The sequence below is a fragment of the Periplaneta americana genome, chromosome 2 (assembly GCF_040183065.1).
Source record: "Periplaneta americana isolate PAMFEO1 chromosome 2, P.americana_PAMFEO1_priV1, whole genome shotgun sequence".
Classification (NCBI taxonomy): domain Eukaryota; kingdom Metazoa; phylum Arthropoda; class Insecta; order Blattodea; family Blattidae; genus Periplaneta; species Periplaneta americana.
In genome coordinates, this window is record NC_091118.1 from 162806478 (window position 1) to 162830659 (window position 24182).

The window sequence follows — 24182 nt, forward strand, 5'->3', positions numbered from 1 at the left end:
GCTGCAGTGCAAGCTTTCAGGTCCCTCCTCCGTAAAAAAGAAGAAAGCAAGTTAGCTAGGGAGGGAGAGAGGGAAACTCCTCAGTCCACTTTTTCCTTCCCCTTATGCGCAGGTAGATTTCACGAGATACTGAATGGCCTATATTTGACAGCAGTGGCTTCAGTGGCTGGTCATGATAATATCTTTGAAAAATATTGGAGTGCAAGAGGTCAAATGACTTCATTGTCAAATGCCTGGCATTAGAAAACAACAACAACATATTTGACAGCATACATGGTGACGAAATTCCACAGAAGCAAAAACTTTGAGAGCCTCTACTTAGCAGAAGACAACCATATAGTATGATATTTTCGTGTTAATGTACGAAAGGTAATGGTGCATTAGACAAGCCACGACGAAATCTCTGCCACGCCCTTGAGACCCACCACATGGCTCTTGCCCGTTGTCTTGGAGTTGTGTACATCATTTTCATTACTTTTTGCCTTCTTATCCATTTGTGACGAGGAGACTGTTTGTCTTTATACTTCCGAGCATACAGCTTCATACTGCACAATAAGAGAAAATACAATGAACATCAGGTGCTGAAGGCAAGAAGTGGCAAATTCTTACACCTAATCCAGGAATTGTTCCTCGATTATCACGAAAATCTGCCATTGCAATGTACCAGAAGTTGTGCACTGCCCCCTCTCCTAGTCGCGAGATAAAAATTTTACACGAAAATTTCTGATCATGCTGGGAATCAAACCCAGGTTGGCTAGTCTGGAGACAGGCGTGCTACCACAGAGCTAACTCGGCAGATCCACTAATTTAAAATAAGTTTTATTAGTTTAATGTATAATAGAATAATAAAACTTGCTAACACTTCCCTCACCAACCCAACGAATGGGGAGGGAAGGGAAATAGAATCCATGCTTGTTCCGGGTGACACAGAAAACAGATCCTACCCTAGTTACAACCTTGATCCGTAATACTACTGTATGGAAATACCATCTGCAGGCTAGAAATATCTCTTTCAGGTGGTGTATTTATGCATTAGCAACAGAACAGTTTCACACTGAACTGAAGTAATATCAAGAGACAATACAGTGTAATATATCATATAGTCGTCATCGTTGTTGTTATATGAACATTTAAACTAACTCTGTTCCTCTTCTATAATGGCAACAGTTTGATTATTTTAAGCATAACCTCTTCATAAATATATAATATTTCAATGTAGCGAATAAAAGAATGTCACTAAGGCAAGTGTGTTATTAAAACTAACAAAAGGCTTTGGCTTGGGTTCGAATCCCATCCAGGCTATTTTTTTTTCAGAAGTAAGAAAAATGTCAGGTAACCCATTGGTGGATCATTCAATTCATATTGTCAAAACACCATTTCACTATCACCAATTCCACCAATGCTAAATAACCATGCAGTTAATGCATTGTTGTTAAATGGCTGGTTGGAAAAACAAGTCAATACCGGTATGTATTCGATCTGAAAGTAAAAAGAATCCTGAAATGCTTATGTCTAAGAATTATATTGCTGCAGAAATATTTTTGTGCAAGTATTGTTGTAACAAAATGCAGTTTTGAAAATATAAAAATTACGGTACTTTGCTTAATTAGTACGTACCAATAATGAACAATACATTCCAGTGGTAGGAGGGCATATGCACAGATGAATCCAAAAGCAATGAGATAGAGGACTGGATAAATGTCATCAAGGGCAATGCTGATGAAACTTGTTCCTGCTGGAGGCTCAGGGGTGTCACAGAGTGGCCTTACTTGGAACCACCGTTGACGTTCTCGTTGCATTAGGCCAAACTGGATTAGGCGCATCAACCTAGTAAACAAAATATTGACAAAAATTGTACAATACTCTGAAAATTGATAGGCCCATAGACAGGCTCCTATTTTGTCAACATTTTACAAATTTCTCATATAAATACCGGTACTGTACTAAAATTAAAGGATTGTAATTATAATACCATAGCTGATTTGCTACAGTATTAGCTTTCTAAGCTGGAGGCCCAGAATTCAATCCAGAGGTGATTCTTCTTAGAGGTAGTAGGTTAGTGCTATCCCCTGTAACTTTGTGCTTATGTGGTTGTCACCATTTTATATGCTATTTTATAAATATATTTCTTTTTTTTTTTTTTTTGCAAATTTTAAAGTGACACCTGTAAAAAATAGCTAATTTTAGTGTGATAAAGTTATTTTAGCAGAAGGGTTATTTCTGTATCTGGTGGTGTTACCAGTATTAATGAATCTTATATTAACTAATGTAGCGAAATCCGGTTGCGAATACCAGCTATAACGGCTGGGGGGATCATCGTGCTAACCACACGATACCTCCATTCTGGTTGGATGATCGTCCACCTCTGCTTCGGCATGTGGGCGTGAGGCCAGCAGCCGGCTGGTCGGCCTAGGCCCTTCACGGGCTGTAGCGCCACGGATTATTATTATATTAACTGATATACAGGAGAAATAAAGATGATAGAAGTGCTAAAACAAGAGTGAAACAAAACACTCGTTTTCGCTAGACTAACAAGGGAATGTCAGTGAGCTCATATCAAAATCTATCTTGAAATTTTACTGAAATAATCTACACCTTATACAGGGTATTAAAAAAAGTAACCAATATTTTAGGAGGTGCTAGAATGCATCAAAACAAAAAAATAATGTCTAATAAACATGGGTCCTACAACACACACTTTCTGAGATCTGAACACTTGTTCATAGGAGGTGCTCAATGTGACGTCCATTCATGGCAATGCATTCCTCTGCCCTTCGGCGTAAGGAATCACGCACTCTTTGAAATTTACCTGGTTGTTCTTGAAAACCAAAAGTCTAGGAGATTTAGGTTTGGGGAATGAGCAGGCCAAGGTATGGGGCCTCCCCAATCAATCCAGCGGTCCTGAAATGTCAGGTGTTCACGCACATTGCGGAGAAAATGTGCTGGTGTGCCATCATGCATGAACCACATCTGTAGTCTTTGTTGACATGGCACATACTCCAGCAAGGTAGGCAATATGTTAATAAGAAAGTCCTGATAACGAGCCCCAGTTAATCTCTGTGGTAGCTCATATGGCCCTTAATCTATTGCCAAGAACACCTGCCCATATATTGATTGAGAATCTGTGCTGATGCCTTATTTTTTTCAACTGCATGGAAATTTTCATCAGCCCACACATGCTGATTACGAAAATTCACAACACCATCTCTGCTGAACCCTACTCATATCCGCAACCAAACTTTTGTTTTCAGTAATTCCTTGCGACATATCAGTATTCTATGCCAGGGGTGTCAACTACGGTATGATTAACTGGTAGTCTGCTGTATTGTAGGGCAGAAAATGCATCGCCATAAATGAACGTCACATTGAGCACCTCCTATTAACAAGTGTTCAGATCTCAGAAAGTATGTGTTGTAGGACCCATGTTTATTAGAAATTTTCTTGTTCTGATGCATACTATCACCTCCTAAAATATTGGATACTTTTTTTAACACCCTGTAGAAAGCCCATAGACCAAAAATTAGCTGAGAGTTCAAACTGCAAATTCCGATTTCGAGATATGAATCTATTAAAACACTAGGGGAAAAGCATGGAGTCGACCTGGTTAGCGAGTTGGTATAGTGCTGGCCTTCTATGCCCAAGGTTGTGGGTTCGATCCCTGGCCAGGTCGATGGCATTTAAGTGTGCTTAAATGCGGCAGGCTCATGTCAGTAGATTTACTCCTGCGGAACAAAATTCCAGCACATCCGGCGACACTGATATCAACTCTGCAGTTGCGAGCGTCGTTAAATAAAACATAACATTTTTTTTTAGAAAAGCATGGAGTTTTATTGCTAGGTTTGTGCACCCCTGCCTGGCCTCTTGGCGGTATCACAGCAAGCTGAGCCTCACCGCATTACTGCTGATGAGTGCTCCAATTGCTGCTAAATGGCTGTTTTATCAGGCAACACTGAAGCTTCGATCTCAGAGACTTGCAGTTGAAACTCGCAGCTGAATTTTGGTGTGTGGCATTCTTAAAAGACGTCCCTTTTGTCAGCGAACTTTCAAGATAGGTTTCGATATAAAATCAGTGACAGCTCCCTTGTAAGTTATTGTCAACAGCTTGGACACAAGCGACTGTGCTCAACTTTGTCTTTCTGCGAATTTACACATTCTCTTTCTCAGTCTATATGCCTATCTCTCATTTTTATCTAATTATCTCACATACCATCATCACACAGTATATTCAATCTATGATGTCGTTATTTACTATTCTGAAACTTCTGGTTTTGTTATTTGTAGCATTTTATACATTACTATGAATTGAAAATGTGGTTTGTATTTAAGTTTGCTTGTAATTTTGTTATTTGCCTTACCCATAATTAATTGCCCTTGTATATGGAGATGATACAGGAAGAGCAAAAGCACGTTGATATTCCGGACCCTGCAGCAAAGGGATCTCTCCAACACTACACAAGGCGACCTCTGTTTGATGGCTACTATGTAGGTAAGTATGAGCATCCACTTTATCGGCACAAAATGCTACTTCGCCCTGTGAATACATGAAGTTTTAAAACACTCCTTCAATAGTTTTCATCAGGAATTATCAAATGGTTGTTCCAGTTTACTCTCGCCATCTTCAAGAGAGAGGAATCAACAAACAATTACTCCCTTTACCTAAAGTTTCAATGTTAACGTAAAATCTATAAAATACAATAAATGAAATGAAATAATATTACTATTTTTTTACGTGGTGGAAAGGAAGCGAGAGAAACTCAGAAAACTATGGAAGACAGAAGATCACAGTAGGCCTACCCAAGATCCCAGGAAATATGGAAGAGTAGGCAGCTTAACATATGACGAGAGCAAGAAGATCGAAAAAGAGGTTCAAAATAAAAGTGAAAAGTACAGAACTTTCTACAGGAAAAGCAATATTTCATTTACACTACTGTCTTAATAGCTTCCTTAAAGTCTAAGACTGTATCACTTACATTGTTAGGAATTAAATATTACTGAGACGGTCTTTGACACAGTTCTCGAGTTCTTCAAAGCCTTTGGTTAGGATAAAGAAGAATATTTGCAAAAAAATATTTTAATCAACTCCATAAAAATCATAAATTTTCACATATATGGACAATAATCACTCTACTACTATTTAATTCTACAATAATAAGCTAGCTTTATGTAAACAACTTTAATTTACTCTTCAATAAAAATTATTATTAAATTTGAATTAATTGATCAGTACCCTGTACATGTATTGCATCTCCAAAATGGATCAGCTTCACTTATTGTTAATAAATATGTTGGTTTCTTCTTCTATGTTTCTTTACCTTCACTGTAGATTCTAGACCATCAGCCAGCTCCAAAAATGATGGCGAAACTTCAATCTTGTGCAGTTTTTGGGAAACGGCATTGTCTTCATTCTTTAATATAATTAAAGATACTATTATTTTATTTCGATTATGATATGAAAAGTAAGACATTATACTTTAAAAAAAATATTCAGAAACAGTGGAATACGCAAGGAGCGTAGTATTACCTTGAAATGGGAATGGTAGTAGTGTATGTTGAGAAGTGCAAGACCCATCTTGGAGCCATGTCGCAGTATTCCTTGCAGTGTGCTTGTTACGGAACTTGGAGACGACAGTAGTGAAATGACACTAGCTGAGTAGGCAGTGTATGTTAGCACCGCCAATACAAACAGAACAATGAACATTGTTCTAGCTGCTGATGTAGTAGGATTTCGAGCTGATCCTGTTGTGAATTAACGAACAATTATCACTTAAAGTAAGAACAAAAAACAGACAGAAGAAACCCAATTGGAATATTGTACACATTAACATTTTCAGCATTATTTTATGATTCAGAATCAAGGCTACTTAAATCAAGAGTAAGACACGACCTACAGTAGGTCATCGTCATCATCATCGCCGTCATCATCGTCATCGTCATCGTCATCGTCATCGTCATCGTCATCATCATCATCATCATCATCTTCCTAACAGGTGATAGTCCTAGAGGGACTGTTCCGGTCTACAAAAGCTTTCCCGCCATCTCACTCGACCTGCACTGCGATATGACAGAGTTCATTTCAATGTGCAGATTTACACCAGCCATTTCCTCCTCGTCCTGTCCTGTGATCACTTTGATCACATTTCCGTCCTCTCGCGTATGTGGCACCTAAGAGGTTATGTCCATTTTCGGCTTTCCCTTTCAAAATTTTCTAGAGCTCCTTTAGTGGAGCAACGTAATCCAGAGTGAGACAAGTGGCCAACAGGCTTGGAGCTCACCTATTTAATTTCTTTCAGCCCCAAACCCCTTGCAAGGACGCATTTTGTGTACCTTTTAAAATTTGTCCTCCCAATTCTCCTCTTTCAGTTCAATTCAGTTCTTCACAGGGCAACCCAATGATCTTTTTCCTGTTGGTCTGCAGTTCAAGATCGCTCGAGGAATCCTTGTTCTAGGCATATGCTCGACATGGTGAAGACAGTTGTCTTGATATTAATGGATATACTGCAGTACAGGTTCCATTCCCAATTCTTGTAGGATATCTTCATTTCTTTTATGATCCCATTTAGTGTATCCTGCTGTTCGGTGTATAAACTTTATTTCACTGGCAATAATTCTATTTTCATCGGTTTTTCGTAAGGTCCAAGCTTCCCATAACAGAGGACAGGTCTTGCTGAGGTCTTGTACAGACGAGTGCGGGTATGTTTTTGGATTAAAGAAGGTTTCATTGTATTGTTGATGATGCTTGCAGATTTATTGAATTTAAAATTTTTTTGTGAGATATCTCTAGATGAGGTAGAAAGGAAAGCTTGAAACCAAGATAATTGAATTCATTAACCCTTTCTAAAATGTTACCATTTATAGAAATTTTGCTTCGTACAGGTTCTTTGCTGCAGAATGCCATTATTTTTATTTTTTTTTCCGTTGATATTTCCATACGATATTTATCAGCTATTAATTTTTAACTATAGACTGATCATTGTAAATCATCTTCTAAAGTGCTAGCAAAACCAAATCATCTACAAAAGTCACTAAGTCCAGACACAAATTTCGATTTATAGTTATATGACCATGTCTTGAGTTCCTAAATTCCCATACTATTGCGTTGATATAAATATTAAATAAGCGAGGTAAGAGAGGTCATTCTTGTTTGACATCAGTAAAAATTTCCAATTAATTATAATATATTTTCTTATCAATTTTTATAGAAATGAAAGTTTCTTTGTAGAGATTAAAAATATTTTCAATTGTATGTTGTGGAATATTATAATATACCGTACTAATATTTCTATAAGTTTGTTGCTGTTTACATGATTAAAAGCTTTCTCGAGATCAATAAATGCAATATGTGTTTCTATACTAAATTCCCAATGTTTTTCTATCAAAAGTAGATAGACCTAGACCTAGAAAAAAGTGTTCACCTTATCCAATTCACAATAAAATTGTCGTTTAAGACCTTCTTTTTGCCTCTTTCTACTGCTCACCCTCCTCCCCCATCATCATCATCATCATCATCATCATCATCATCATCATCATTGTCATCATCAACCACCAAAATAGCTTTTCTTCAGCTTCCTTCCGACTCAAATTTTATCTAAATGTGTCACCAATAATTAATTATTGCATTCGCAGCAAACATCGTGTAGCTGTTTGTTAAACATGTTATTTTACATTATTTACACTGACAGTATATTTTGTTTTGTATCTTGTATTGTACAGTATTTTTAATCATGAACGTGTTCAATATCATTGTAATAATTTAAGACTAAATAAATTAACTTGAATTGGCTTAAGAAAAGCTACAGTTTAGTTTGCCCTTCTTGCTTTTGGGTGTCCAATGTTTGCCCCTGCGTCGATTTATAATTTTATCTCGTCTGATTTTATGTAATACTCATCACGTGAAAAAGTTGCAGAAATAATAAAATATTCGAGTGATCAAATATAACAAACATATGAGGAAGGATACAAAAGTACAAATGTTGTTGTTGTTGTTTTCTAATGCCAGGCGTTTGACAATAAAGTCATTTGACCTCTTGCACTCCAATATTTTTCAAAGATATTATCATGACCAGCCACTGAAGCACAGATTTTGAGGTGTTCCGAATCCATTTCTTGGTTTGAGTTGCACAATGGACAGTTAGGGGACTGATATATTCTAATTCTATGCAGGTGTTTGGCCAAACAATCATGGCCTGTTGCCAATCTAAATGCAGCTACAGACGATTTTCGTGGTAAATCGGGAATTAACTGTGGATTTTGATGCAGAGAGTTCCATTTTTTCCCTTGGGATTGTGTTATCAAATTTTGTTTGTTGAAGTCTAAGTATGTAGATTTAATAAATCTTTTTACACAGTAATACGTAGATTTAGTAACAGGTCTGTAAGTAGCAGTGCTGCCCTTCTTTGCTAAAGCATCCGCATTCTCGTTTCCCAGGATTCCACAATGGGATGGTATCCATTGGAATACAATTCTTTTATTGAGTGATATTAATTGAGAGAGCATTTTAGTTATTTCTGCTGTTTGAGATGAAGGTGTGTGTTTAGAGACTAATGATAGAATAGTTGCTTTGGAGTCTGACAATATAACTGCATTCCTAAATTTACTGATGTGGCATAGAAGATTCCTGAGACTTTCACTTATTGCAATGATTTCTCCATCAAAACTTGTTGTTCCATACCCAAGAGATCTATAAAGTGAGAAGAGACAGCACATAACACCTGCACCGGCACCTTGTTCTCTGGAGATCAAGGATCCGTCAGTGTATGAATGAAGCCAGTTTTGTGGAGGGTATCTAATATTAATTGTCTCTAAAGACAATTATTTCAGTATTTCAGTGTTTACTTCTGATTTCAGTATTTCAAATGTTACTGTATGAGACTTGACTTGGCTTATGTTGTGGGAAGAACACCAAATGAGACTAAAACACAAAACTATCCATCAAAATAAATATATTAATGAAAATTGTAAGGAAAGCTAGATACAATAATCAGAAATCAGAAATAATATCAGACAAATGTGTAAAATAAAAAATCAAGGGAGAACGAATGTAATGTGATGATATGAAGTGATAATGTAGCACGAATTACGCCTAACAAGATCGCTAGAACAGTACAACAAAGTTTAGGAAGAAAATGCTCTTAAAGACTAGAAAGACTGAATGCAATGAAATAACAAATGAGAAGTTATAAACTACTAAAAATGATATGAAAAAGCTTTGTACAGTAACTTATCGTTGGCATAATTTCAATATGTTTACACCCTCTGACGACTGTCAGTAATAGTACATTTTCTCCTGTTGTAAAATGAGCAATGAGCACTGCAGAGTAAGTATGATAATGGTGCTGTCACTTCTTTGCATCTAGAGCAGTGGTCGTCAGCACTCGCTGAAATGGGTAACGGATAAGCAGTGCATCGAAATGTGCACCCTCGTGCAAAAGAGAGAGGTAGAAAACATACCCGCCAGCAGCCACAGATGCACGCCAGTGCAATGTCTTATCCGCAGGTGAGAGATGCTAGCCCGAGGGTGCACTGTGCTGACGACTGCTGATCTAGAGCTACAGACTATTTTTTTATCTGGTATCCGCATTCTACCTGTTCACAAAGATAGCTCTACTACAACTGGCATAAAACTCAGTTACTGGTACGTATTCTCAAACCTCTTGATCACATCTACGAGAACACGTCTTGTAAAGTAAATAGTTAAATATTTCTATTCTAAGAAGGAATATCACTGCAGATAAATCCACTGTTCTACTATTGAAAATCACCTTACCTTGTTGACAAACTGCGCCAACTGTGACTAAAAGCACTTCACTAAGCTCCCATTTAGGTTGCACCAATTTGTCACCTGTTCCTGTTGTAGTGACCAATAAACCAAACTCGCGTTTTGGTAGCTGTGATTCACGACGTAGAATGAATGTGAGGGCGACAGTGATAGCCAACAGCAGAGAGCAGAGTGATGCCCACACTCCAACTGAGAAAGGCAGGACGTATATGTTGCGGGCAGCCCTGACAGACTGTACCTTGTAATACAGCGTTGGTCTGTAACACAAATTCTGTGGAATAAACTTAACAATGACCATAATTATTTTAACATTGAGTCAAATAGGTACAGGGCCTTGCTTATGAACAAAGTTTACTAAGTCTAGGAAAATTATTATATATCTACATAATTTCATGAATCTCCACAATCAGAACTACAAAAATAATCACTGTGTCTAGGGAGGAAAAGATGATAATCATGATGATGACACCATTTTTGTGTTATTCAGGGTTGCCAGACGTTCCAGATTTTAAGAAACAGTCTTGTATTTAAGAGAGATGTTCCTGTTCCTTTTAATTTGTTTATGAGGTGCCAATTGCTCCCGTATTTTTGTAATTTGTGCGTTTTTCAGCCAAAGCAAAACATTAAGACTCATTGAATATGTAACAAAATTTCTTAAAACTGTGTACAACATCTTTATAAATTGCTTGATTTCCATAGTTAAAATCTGTTATTTGAATTAAGGGCATTATATTTAGGTAATAAATAGTAACTTACTTTCGATATTGTAAATAGATTGGTGTCGACATTGAAACCTGTCATATTATATTAACCTACATCAGTTCCATAAGAGTATTGTTTTTTTTTTTAACAATTATTAAACAATTTGTAAGGAACGAAGATAAACTGGGTGTTGACAGTAAATGGGCTGCAATTTTGAAGAATATGGGTTAAAGTACCAAATTAGTAATATTTGTTCAAATGCATTTTTAGAAAAGGTTTTTTTAAATTCCTTTAAAGCTTATAAACATAATAAACAAGAGTCCACATGGTTAAATTAAGGAGCTTTGTTGACTTAAATAGACATTTCTCCTATGACATGCAAAGATTTCTTTCAACTATGTTAAGAAAAAACTTTTAAGTAACAAATTCAAATGTTAAATTTGATTCTGTAGATAAACAATAAACATTCTTATGGCTACTGGCTGAATTATTTATATGTTAAGAGTTATTCATGGTGGCCGTGTAACAGTTGGTAGAGCACCTTGCTACGGACTAGAAGGTATTGAGTTCAATTTCATGTGATGTCAAGATTTTTCTGGTTATCAAAACTTCCATAACGATCCTGAGGTCCACTTACCCTCCTGTCAAATTGAGTGCTGGATCTTTCCCAAGGGTGAAAGGCGTTCACTCCAGTGCCAAGGTCACGAAAGCATGGAGATCTACGTCCATGAACCCATGTGTCTTCATCGCATGTAAAGGGATTACGTTTACTTTTTTACCTTTAAGAGTTATTTAATTCTGTCTCTTATTCTGATCTGAGATATCTGGCAGTCCTAGCTATGCTTGGGGACTCTCGGAATCTCCGCAGTTACCAGTACCTGCTCTGAGAAATATTCGCTATGGGTTGTGTGAAGTTTATCTCATGGGAATGAGATGAGATGCAGTAGTTCATTACTTTCTGTATCAGTTATTAGAATGATTATAAAATTATGGATACAAAATTAAATAACAGCAGCTAAAACGGTAGTATCTGAGAAAATCTTCTTCTTGTTAAGTATAAATTTCCTTAGACATTGCAGGATCCCAATCTTATTCTTCCATTTGGAAAATCGAAACTTGTGGTGCTAACTTATTGGGCAGTTGTAGAATTTTTGATAACCTGTAATATGTACGCTTCTCATTAAGTTAGAATTGTTTTAGAAAAAAAAAATAAATGTTTGTATTTGAGAAACCCTTAGATCACATCCTATGCTTAACTATCTCTGAAGTGGATACCAAATCTGTGACTATAAATTTGGACAATTTTTTCCCCAAGGCCAAATGTATAATTTTCATTAATCGTAATAGACCGTTATTGACACAAAAAATGTAACAATTATAGAGAATTATTGTGTCTACTAAGGAAATAAAAAGTACCAGTACTCTCCTTTCATGAATACTATTACTTGTAATATATACCAGTATGTACCGTAAGTGGCAGATATAGTTGAGTTGAGGCGTTAATATGACCCAGTTTAAGTACTTCTATTGAATTATAACATTAAATCTATTATTTATGGTGTTTAAAAAGCGTGTAACAGATATATTGATCAAAATAAAATGTTATTCCTATCTCTCGTTACTTCCAATTGGCACGACACTTTTACAGGATTATACTTATTATACTTCATGCTTAAAATTTTTGTTTAATAATGCTCAAGTTTTATCGATCACTCAAACAAGAATTCGATTATGGAAAGTAATCTTGGTCAGCAGCGCCACTGCATATCAAATACAATAGAGTACATATTTACATATCTAACGCTGAGTGACACTGACAGCCTTTCGTAGGTGGAGGTGACTGAGTCATCTTTTACAATTCGTTTTAGAGACCAGTCCTGAACAAATGATGTCAAGTGGCATGAAGATCATTGTTATTCAAAACGAAAATAAAGAACCGAAATTTATTAAATCCAGAGACATAGAGCTTAAAAATAAACATTATTGTAAAAATATATATCAGCCAAGTATAGCCAATAATAATAATAATAATAATAATAATAATAATAATAATAATAATAATAATAATGATAATAACATTATATATATTATATAATAATAACGTATTATATATATTATATAATAATAATATTAATAATAATGACATATTATTATTATTATTATTATTATTATATAATATATAATAATAATAATAATAATAATAATAATAATAATAATGATAATAACATATTATATATATTATATAATAATAATATTAATAATAATAACATATTATTATTATTAATATTATTATGATATAATATTATTATTATTATTATTATTATTATTATTATTATTATTATTATTATTATTATTATTATTATTATTATTATTATTATTATTATTATATAATTAGATTGAGGTGGGTGGGACATGTGTTGAGAATGGATGCATCAGAACTTTGTAAAATAATTATTCTCACAAACCCTGGAGGTCAAAGGAGATGAGGACGACCACATCTGCGATGGATTGATGGAGTGGAGGAGGATCTTGTAAGACTGGGATACAGAAATTGGAGGACTGTTGCACAGGACAGAGACAGATGGCAACGCCTACTGAGGGAGGCCAGGGCTCATAACGGGCTGTAGTGCCAATGATGATGATGATGATGATTATATAATTATATATATTATTATTATTATTATTATTATTATTATTATTATTACTACTACTACTACTACTACTACTACTATTATTATTATTATTATTATTATTATTATTATTATTATTATTATTACTACTATTAGTGGTTTTGAATAGTAGTTAGCATGTCTGATTGCGAAATTAGTAAACCTGGGATCGAATCATGGTTGGGACAAGTTGTTTGGTTGAAGATTTTTCGTTGAAGATTTTTCTGGGGTTTTGGCTCACTTCATTAAGATCAAATGCTGGGTAACTTTAGTCTCCGTGACCCTCGGCTCATTTTGCCGCCGTTATCGGCCTTATCTTCATCCATTCTATACTCATGTCACACAGGGCGAACAGAATCCAAACTAATGGATGCACCAACCTCAGAACAGTATTCTTCATCATAATCACCAAAAAGTAGGCTAGGCGCAAATGGTTGTACGCCAATATGCGAGGTATTAAAAAAAACTTCATATTGGTGGTGGTAGCAGTAATGGTAAGTGGTGGTAAAGCCAGAGTCATGGGTTCAATTACCACATATGTTTGTTTATTGTCTTTACGAATTTCTGTCTATATGGGTTAGAACCTCTACATCTTGTTCATTGAGCATCAGCCAAATTCGTAAGCTGTAAGATGTCATTTTGAACAAGTGAGAAAATAGTAGGAGTAGAATGAAACTCGAAAGAGGTGTAGGAAGTGTATGTTACATTAATAACACTAGAAAATAATTTTAAAGTTCAGTTATTGTCGTTAAATATGTCACTGCATTCCATGGAAACTTTATCAAGTGCTTGATAAAGAAATTTAGAGAAGGTCCCCAACTTTTATTCCTATGCTCTTGTTTTTCCTCGTGTCAGTTCAATTTGTTTCAACATTATTTTTTAATGTCATTTCATTTATAATCCATAGATTTTACATCAGCATTGAAGCTTCAAGGTGTGCAACAAGACAAGAGTTATACAAAAAAATTATATATATATATATTTTTTTTTTTGGCGATACGAGGTAAGGCATAGTATTCACAATTACTTGACATTTGTCTTATGGTTGAAAAAACCTCGGTAAAAGCCCATCGATGTAATCAGTCCAAGCGGGAATCGAACCCAAACCCAAGTGTAATTCCAGATCAGGAGGCAAGTGTCTCTGCAACTGAACTATGCCGGTGGCTTTACAAATACATACAATACATAACAAGTCAATTAATTCAATTTAAAAGCACAGAAATTCATCAGTTGAGTAGAAGGAATGAGTATGAGGATTTTAAATCTGACATCGTCTTGATATTGGACGAACTCTGAATTATTCTTATGTTATGCATAATAATCTAGGTGTACCTGAATTTCTCAATAGCCATAGTATATTCCGCAAGTCCCACTCTGTCATGTGTCACAAGAATACTAGAAGCACCAATGTCTACTCGGCCACTCATTAGTTGCTGAAGAAGCCATAAATCTGTGGATTTCCTATATCGGCTTCTTGACTCAACAACTTGCAATCTGTTAATGTAAAGAAAAAAGTTCAGTTTTAATTCATAACTAATGACTTCCCAAAAAAAATATTCCTTTCATATAAAAATATTTAAAGAATAATCATTAATGTGAATAATTATATTTTTTGTTATTAATGGAGAAAAATTCGCTTTGGCGTCGAGGGTCGAACCCAGATCTCCCAGTTCTACCCACTGGGCACTTTAACCACTGAACTACGTCGAAGTTCAACCCAACGCACCATACCGCACCAGATCGAAACTTTCTCCTTTGGTTCTTTTTCCTTAGTGGCCTTACTCCATATTCGACTTATACCTATACCTATGTATATTAAGTCAACAGTCATGATACAAGGAGCGCACTCAATTGACTTGGCGGCCGGAATTCCTACAGTATATGCATTGTTAGGTGAATAATCTATGTAGAGATTAATTTTTGGTCCTACAGAATTATCTGTGATGATTATAATTTGTTAGTAACAGAAAGATTTTCTCTGGCACCGAGGCAGTTTAATAATAGATCCAGGATCTGCCTTCTTGTAATAGTTGATGTTTTATCCCAAGATGTCATTATTTATTACCTAGCAACGGCTGCATTAGAGACATTATATGCATACATTCCGTTAAAATTGAATATGTATGCAGTATTATTTGTTTTGTGGTGTGGATGCATGTGTTTCATTCACCTGAAGTCAAGTGTTTCCATCAACAGCTGCAAGAGTGTCCAGTCATACATCTGATGACTCTGTTGAGCAGCAAATGGGCTCTATGGAAGAAGAAATAAAATTTTATTCATTATATACAGTACATGCATACCGTAGTTATACATTTCGTTATTTCAAGACAACTATGACAAGTAAATATAACATACTAAAATTTCTACGTACCATTAAGTGAAATGATAGACCTATAATATACAGTATATTATATCGTAGTTGGGCTATGACAAAAAAATCTATACTAATAATAAATCTGTAACCGAAATTTTTCTGGTAATTTTCGATTTTCCAAAAATAATTGGTCCTAACATATATAATTAACCGCCCTGAAACCGAAAATCGTTTTTTTGAAATTTTTGTTTGTACGTCTGTCTGTCTGTCTGGATGTTTGTTACCTTTTCACGTGATAATGGCTGAACCGATATATATGAAAATTGGAATATAAATTAAGTTTGTTGTAACTTAGAATTTAGGCTATATGACATTCAAAATATTTTGTTTAAAAGGGGGGTTAAAGGGGGCTCGAATTAAATAAATCGAAATATCTCCCTTATTATTAATTTTCATGAAAGATATTACATAACAAAAGTTTCTTTAAACATAATTTCAGATAAGTTTTACTCCATGCAAAATTTTGATAAGACTGATATTTAATGAGATAAATGAGTTTCAAAATTACAATTACAACTCCATATAAGGCGGTGTAATGAAATAAAAAACAAATGACTTCGTCTATAAGGGCCTTGGACAACAACAATCGAAAGCTATGAAACATAGCCTACAGAGAATGTTTCTGTGTTTGTATGAAGTACCGGTAATATCGGAAGCTAAATTAACCGATTTGAATAATTAATTATTATTTCACCATTGGAAAGTGTAGTTTCTCTAGATGGACATAATGCTATAATGTTATTACAGTAACTTCTGAGTGAATTGAGGACAGGTAAGATTAAAATAGCTTCTTATGCACAGAAAACTTGATAGACATTCGTTTCCTGTATTTCCTAAAATAATTTTTATGACTGGATCAAAATGATCGCATTTTAATTTTTTAAATACAATTTAAATTAAGTAACATAATAAACGATTTATCCTTCTATCAAACACGAATGTTTCCTGGATCAAATGTCCTATTTTAATTATGTAATTACTTTATATTTATTTCTAACGGGTGCAGCGGAGCACACGGGTATGGCTAGTTATGAATATATTATAGTCATAGTCATAATTACATAATATTCTATGTTGGTACCGGTACCATACATATGCTCTATAAATATCAGTAAATGAGTTTTGATTATGTGAAATTTACCCTGCTTGAAAAAAATTTTTCAGGAAGTAGAAATGGCGTGTATGATTAGATTAGATCAGATCTTTATTATCCGATAGAATTACAAGCATTCATGACATCGTCAGTACACAAGAAAAATGACATAACATACAATATAATACAAATAAACTTAATTTTAAATAAGCTTCGCATGCAAAACTACAATTCCTTTAAATATAGCTACACTGAAAGTGGAAAATAGTATGGTTTATAGAAGATAGTATATATTACAGTAACAACTTAATACTAAATGACATGCAAAAAAAAAAAAAAAAAATTTTCTTAAATACATAGTTAGCTCGATCTCCAGTCTCCACTGTTCCATCCAGTCTCTTCTCTGTTTCATATCATATCTCAGAATTTGATAGTAGAATGCATGCTAGACTAATTTTGATGCTACACTTGCGAAAGTTTTATTTTTCATTCTTGGATACACTCTTTTAACACTTATATAATCACTGATGAATGTTACTGAACAAGTACCACCAAAATTTATAATATTAACGAAGCGAAGTAGTTATTACTTGTTCAATAACATTCATAGTGAATAATTTTAGTTCCCGCAAGCTTTTGTGTGTGCGTGTGCGTGCGCATGCGTGTGCGCGTGCGTGTGCGTGTGCGTGTACGCGTGTGTGTGTGTGTGTGTGTGTGTGTGTGTGTGCATGCGCGCACGTGCGTGTTTTTTTTGTTTAATGTTTAATACCGTACTAAAATGACAAAAGAAACTAAATAATTGAAATATCTTTACCCTTTGTTAACCCTGTAACATATTTTATTTGTTTTTATTCATTTATTTAAGGAAATTAGACTGTGTAGCTGTTTGGTATAGACGAGAGTGAAAGAAAAGATTTAAATATTAATCACTTTGTTAACTGCTGCATTTCTGAGGTCAATTACAAGCACATTATATAAACCATCCAAACATATTGTATTAATAACTTAGGTTACTGTTACACTCCATAGGCCCTATATGTCTATCTTTGTGTGCGTGAGATCGTGCACACACAAGCACACACACATGACCAACTTCCCATTTATCATAATTGAGAAATAACCAGTACCAGTACTGCAGTAGTCCTATTGGTAGGCTACCGGTATATATTCAATAATAAAATTATGGGCACATGCAGAACAGATGGAAGGTTGTTGAGATGGAAGAAATTCTATACAGTTAACATTAAATATAAACAACAAAACTCATTTTTATAACAATTTATCAATTAAATAAAGTATTCTCTTAAATAATCTTATTCTCTTAATCGTCATTGTTCCTGTAATAACTCCTATATGCAAAATATAAAATTTTTCAGTAAGAAGAGAAAACACATTTATTCATTCTATGGCAGCCGCATATATAGGAGAATGTAAATTCTTACATTTTCGAAACAAATAAATATAATTACACATAGGAGATTTTATTACTTGCTATATCACTATTTAAGTTATTTAATAGAGAAAAAATCTGAAAATCGATAAATATGTTACATAGAAGTTATTGCAGGAACAACGACGATATATGAAATCTAGTTATCTTCTTCATAAATTATACTTACCACTGCCGTAACATTAAGTACTGCTCCTTCAAGATCGTATATTTCATTCGGTTTGAATACACTATGTCTTAGTTTCAAGCCACGTTGCGGACTCCAGTGTCCAGCAATTTCCTTATATTGGTAAGATGAAGTATGAAACTGATATACAGACTTCACACGAATTAAAGGAATTCTAGGAAAACATTCCAAAGATGCTATTGTAATAGTCGGTGTTGTAAAGTTGTAGAAATGTTGTCCTGAAGTAAATGGTATGAAGTGACCAACTTTCCACTTATCATAATTGAGAAATAACCAGTAGATCCCACGGTTATGGAAAACGTTTAAAGACAGAGCCTAGAAAAAGGAAACAAGTTACCGGTACGGGTACTGTATATTTGCTGTAACAGTAAATTACATCTCATACACAATTTGAATGCATATGAGGTGTTAAGAATATAAGAGTACAGCTTCCATATTTTCTTAACTTGGTACCGTAATAAATTTGACTATTACCACCACATTTCAGACCTTTATCGGGAAATCACGCTGATACTAATTTGAAAATAACCTACAGATAAGTAATTCTCAGAGTTGTTCTCTAAGTTGCGACGATAAGGAAAATCTCTAGTCAATGCTCAAAATTGAAGTAACACTATTACAAGCCTTACTCGTATTATTTATAATTATGTCATGAATTATAATTATAATCTCTTGTAATAACAATGGCACACTTGTATTATAAGTACTGTACCCAAACTAGAAACTCTTCAGTAGAATCGCAAGATGTATCCAAAACAGTCCCGATTGGCCCTGCATTTGCAGGAATTGTTAGTGCATTAGTTGCCAGAGTTACATTCTCGTTCCAAGAAGGAGATGAGACCCTCAGACCTCTGTCGGACAGTTGTTTCATAACATTGGAAGTTCCTATAAAAAAAAAATAAAAAAATAAAAAAAAAATAAAATAAAATTAGAAAATGATAATTTATGTTTATTTCCGTTTTCCATAATATGTATGTTGAAAAGCAATCTGCAGAACACAGATATGTTTTGAAAATCACTTTTTATACCATGTAACTTATATTGAAAAATGATTTTCATAAAATGTATTTCTTTAAGAAATATTTACAAAGTATAATCTTCATGTAGCTCGTGTTCAAAGGAAATATTGTAATGTATGTTTTGCTTCCTATGGAAGCATTGCAATATACATATATTGTTGAAATAATTCCATTATTCTCTGTCGTCGAAAGCAGTTCATTGTTGGAAATGAGATCGTTGCTTAGAGAGTGCAGTAAGAATTTTCAAGAGCTTATCAAATAAAGTAATGAGCCAGAAATTATCCTGTCATCAAGAACATTACCTATGGAGATTAAAATACATGTACGTCAAGGTTGAGTATAGGAGACAAAATAATTATTAACATAGTAGATTGTACGCTAATATAATGCATTAGAGGAGAAATGTTTATTGTTTTAAGTCAATTCTAACTCTACCTTCAGGACGCAACAAATTTTAGAAAAACACTTTTAAATAATTCGCCTTGTTGATCTTTAGAGCAATGGACTTGTAATCCTTTGGACCCGAGTTCGATCCCCGATTTATAACTTGTGTTGGGCAAGCCAGTGGTGCAAGTAACATAAGGGTCTTCTCTGGAAGCTTGGCATACCAACAAATCTCCATTATTACAACTCATCACAGGTGTAGCATAAAGGAGCCTCTAATGGCGCATCCTGGGCAACAACTCTGTCGGTAAATTGGTTTACACAACTGGCTTCATAGGGTGAAATGATGAACAGTCAAGTAGCCGCCATTAGTTAAAAAAAAAAAAAAAACTTTTAAGTAATATGAATTAGAAATATGTAGTTTATAAAAATGGTAATTGAATCATTACTATTAATAAAATTCAATTTTGAGAAATACTAACTTCATAAATATTTTGGATAAAAATTTTTAGGAAACATCTGATAATAGAGCCCCTTCAGACGAGATCACTTTTAGAAGTGCTGCTGCTTGTAAATAATGGATTTAAGGGTATATGTACGTGAACGACCACAAATATTATCAGAAAATGCAGGCTCTAAATTTCTAAAATTTTATAAGGAAATGAAATCACAATGGACAAAAATTACAAGGTACCGCAACAAAACTTATTAGAACTTAAATATCTGATAAAAGCGTAAAAAAGGTTACTAATAATATTTTTTAGAATTCACTTTTTACTTTAAATTAAATTTTCCTAAATTTGAAAATGTTGACACATATTATTTCATAACTCCACAACCATTAGAAATGGAATTCTGAAATTTTGTACACTGATTTAATATGCATTTATGCGAATGGTAGACTACAATAATGCCTAATTCTTTGAAAATAGAAAAATTAGGTCACAAAACATTATGTAAATTTTAATATATCTTATATAGGAAAAGTAAGAAATCAACTGTATTAAAATAAACAACTCTCCATTTCTGAGAGTAGTCTACTTTTCAGAAATAAGTTTTTATTACATACAGGAAAAATATTAAAGATGTCAGAGAGACCATAACAATGTTATGGTTACCAAACGATATAACTGCAGATTTTTTTTTTTTTACTTTGATAAAACTGGTTTGAAAAATATTATTATTAACTTTTTAATATTTTTATCAGATATTTAAGTACTAATGAGTCTTATTGTGATACCTTGTAATTTTTGTCCAATTGTGAGTTCATTTTCTTATAAAATATTAGAAATTTAGAGCCTGCATTTTCTGATAATATTTGTGGTAGTTCATGCACATATACCCTTAAATGAAGGCCTTTAGACACAGCCACAGAATAGTGGCCTGCAGATGCTCTGAATGGTTGGCTTCGCCACTGGTGGTGGCCACTATAAGTGGCGCTTCCTGTCGTGATACATAGAATTAAATTGTAGATTTCAGACGGGGCTTCAGCCAGGCCATTATTTAGTGATACATCTGTGGGTCTGCTAATGGACGAATGTTGGGCCACCAATTTTTTACACTGCCACAACAATATACAGCCTATTGTGCTACGGTGTTTTTTTGGTAATTCCTGCTTTGAAGTTCTTGAAATGATTTCTTAAACATGCGAAAATACGAAAAAGAAAAAAAAAACTTTTTATCGTCCTGATGTAAATCATTAAACAAAGTATGAAATAGTCCTCGATTCAGTCTTTCCAAAACCAACCGATGGACCAAGACTCTTCTTCTATTTTTACGTCTATTCTTTCTCTGTACGAGCAAAGTTTCCAAAAATGTATCTTCTTCTATGTCCATGTCTACCGGAAGACTGAAAAATTCTTTACCACAATTTAGTGAATTAAGCAGTGCCACTAATGTGTGTTCCCAGCTCCACTAACGTGCCACTAGTGGTGGTGCTAAGTGGCCTCTTCTGATAATAATGATAATAATAATAATAATAATAATAATAATAATAATAATAATAATAATCGTGGCGCTACAGCCCGTGAAGGGCCTAGACCAACCAGCCGGCTGCTGGCCTCACGCCCACATGACGAAGCAGAGGTGGACGATCATCCAACCAGAATGGAGGTATCGTGTGGTTAGCACGATGATCCCCCCCAGCCGTTATAACTGTCATTCGCAACCGGATTTCGCTACTTATCATAGCTCCCCAAGTGCATCACGATGTTGGGTGGGCACCGGTCCCATACACTGGCCGAAATTTCATGAGAAAATTTCTTCTCCCACGAGGACTCGAACCAGCGCACATTCAGTAACGTGAGTCCTAGGCAGGATGCCTTAGACCGCGACCCCACGGCGCGGGATGGCCTCTTCTGAAGGGGCCCATAAAGTAGTGCTAGAGGATCAATCCCTGAATTCTTTGTTGATGTATGCAAGACCTCTCCAAATATTTTAAACTGTTATTTTATTCTCTCGTTATCTAGAAAACAATTTTCTACCTTCAAAAAATCTCGAATGTATACTTTTTTAAAATTATTTCCTACAATATTTTTACTAATTCCAACAATCCTGACCATTATATCTTTGTTATTGATATCTTTATATAAATTAACTTGTAAATTTACCTATGTAAATCAAATTGATTCTTAAGTTTGTCAAGAGGAATTTCGAGGAAGCAAATGAAACAACAATGACAATGTCGTCATCGACAACTGCAGTAATAATAATAATAATAATAATAATAATAATAATAATAATAATAATAATAATAACAACAATAAACTTGCAGATAAATGACATACCGGTAGGCCTAATGCATCATATTTTGTTAAGGAGCATATAGGTAAATGAGTTGCATCTTGAAGCAGAAACATATTTCTACTGACCTTTGATTGAAGTTCTGGCTGATATGTACAGACCCAAAAACAAAATTTGGGTCACCTAATTTTACTAGGTTCCAAATACAACCCATTGCGCATGTGAAGTAAACAAGGGCGCCTAAATTTATGCTACTTGTGGAGAGTCTTGCGAAGCTTGTTGCCTACATTGAGGACTGCTACCAAGACTCGGCCCACATTTTAATTTCGTATCCGTACATCTATTATTAGGCAGTACATCTCACTTGATGATAGGCTACGTGTCAGAGGAAGAACAACTGTTTGTATACATCTGAAGTCTGATTAGTGTAATAGTAGTTAGTCAGAGATGTACAGTATGCAATGAAAGGAGAAAGATCCTTAACTAGCCACCCTACCCCTTATCAGCTGGCCTAGTTGTCTCATGTGTGATGTCTTATTGGTATCACTTATGAAGTTCCGACCTGTTCAGTTGACTAAACAACACCCTGAAGTGTATTTCTTTCTTCAACGTGATGATAGTTTTCGCACTACTGTAGGCCTATAGTAAAATTTGCTTCTCAATGTAATTATAAAAATAATTTGCTATTACCGGTAATTGATTTAAAAACACAAAAAAAAAAACATACGCAAACAAAACCACATACTTACAAAAAACACACACACACGCACACAAAAACACATACGCACACACAATTTAAACACATGCACGCACACAAAAAACATACATACACACACAACAAAAACACGCGTATATATACGCGCAGACAAAGAACACACGCAGACATAAAACACAAACACACGCACACACAAAAACAAACACACATACAAAAAAAACAAAAACACAAATATTCACACACAAAAATAAAAACACGCATACAAAAAACAAAAACACGCACTCATAAGAAACAAACACGCACGCACACACACAAAAACAAACTCATGCACACACGAAAAACACGCACATACACAAAAACACGTGCATATACAAAAAATACACGCACACACAAAAACACACGGGCACACAAAAAACAAGCAAACAACAAAAAACACACATAAATGAATGCTTACCCAAACCCCAACATACAAGCAGTGTTACTTGTGTTGTATGTCTGCACAGAAAGAAATCTGCTATTAGAGAAACTACATACATATCTGGCTGCTTCATTCTGACTGCCTCCTTTGGCTCATGCTACCTGTTATACACACTTATTGACCGTTACTTGAGTGACAGTCGTGTAGTTGTCTTTGTAACAGATGCAAACTGATATAACCGCTAACAACTTATAAATAAGTAATAAATTCAATTACCTTTATGATGTTAGGTACGTCTATATGTTGAGTTAGATAGGTACTGGTTACCTACACTATACAGATTTTTTGACAATTTTGGAATCATGTATATAGTATATATAGGTGACATTGTATTTCAGAAACATCAAATTATGGACTTTGACTTACACTATATATCACTCACTGTGTCTTACTTCAGCAGCATAAGGAGAATTTTATTATTAACGGAGAAGTATGGAAATATACAGAATTTTGGTTTTAAAATGCATTAAGAGGCATCTTTCTGAAGTCCACACCTGTAGAGTAACGGTCAGGGCGTCTGGCCGCGAAACCAGGTGGCCCGGGTTCGAATCCTGGTTGGGGCAAGTTACCTGGTTGAGGTTTTTTCCGGGGTTT

At 34.6% G+C, this 24182-nt stretch overlaps 1 protein-coding gene across 1 annotated transcript; it reads right to left on the reverse strand.

Annotated features, from left to right (window-relative positions):
- Positions 1-239: 239 nt before the first annotated feature.
- On the reverse strand, positions 240-14626 carry LOC138695317 (glutamate receptor ionotropic, delta-2-like). Its single transcript, XM_069819742.1, has 7 exons — positions 14479-14626; positions 9764-10032; positions 5522-5736; positions 5313-5405; positions 4356-4531; positions 1618-1827; positions 240-545 (listed from the first exon to the last, which is right to left on the reverse strand). Exons 1-7 carry the CDS (start codon positions 14571-14573, stop codon positions 356-358), a joined length of 1248 nt encoding a protein of 415 aa, XP_069675843.1. The 5' UTR covers positions 14574-14626; the 3' UTR covers positions 240-355.
- Positions 14627-24182: the final 9556 nt, after the last annotated feature.

What these genes read in the sequence shown, in the direction of transcription:
- LOC138695317 (XM_069819742.1), bottom strand. Translation starts at nt 14,573, where the DNA reads ATGAGTGGCCGAGTAGACATTGGTGCTTCTAGTATTCTTGTGACACAT. An exon ending in GTCTAGAATCTACAGTGAAG is followed by an intron (nt 4,532 to 5,312) that starts GTAAAGAAACAT and finishes ATGTATTCACAG; the next exon opens with GGCGAAGTAGCATTTTGTGC. An exon ending in GAATGTATTGTTCATTATTG is followed by an intron (nt 546 to 1,617) that starts GTACGTACTAAT and finishes CTTATTGTGCAG; the next exon opens with TATGAAGCTGTATGCTCGGA.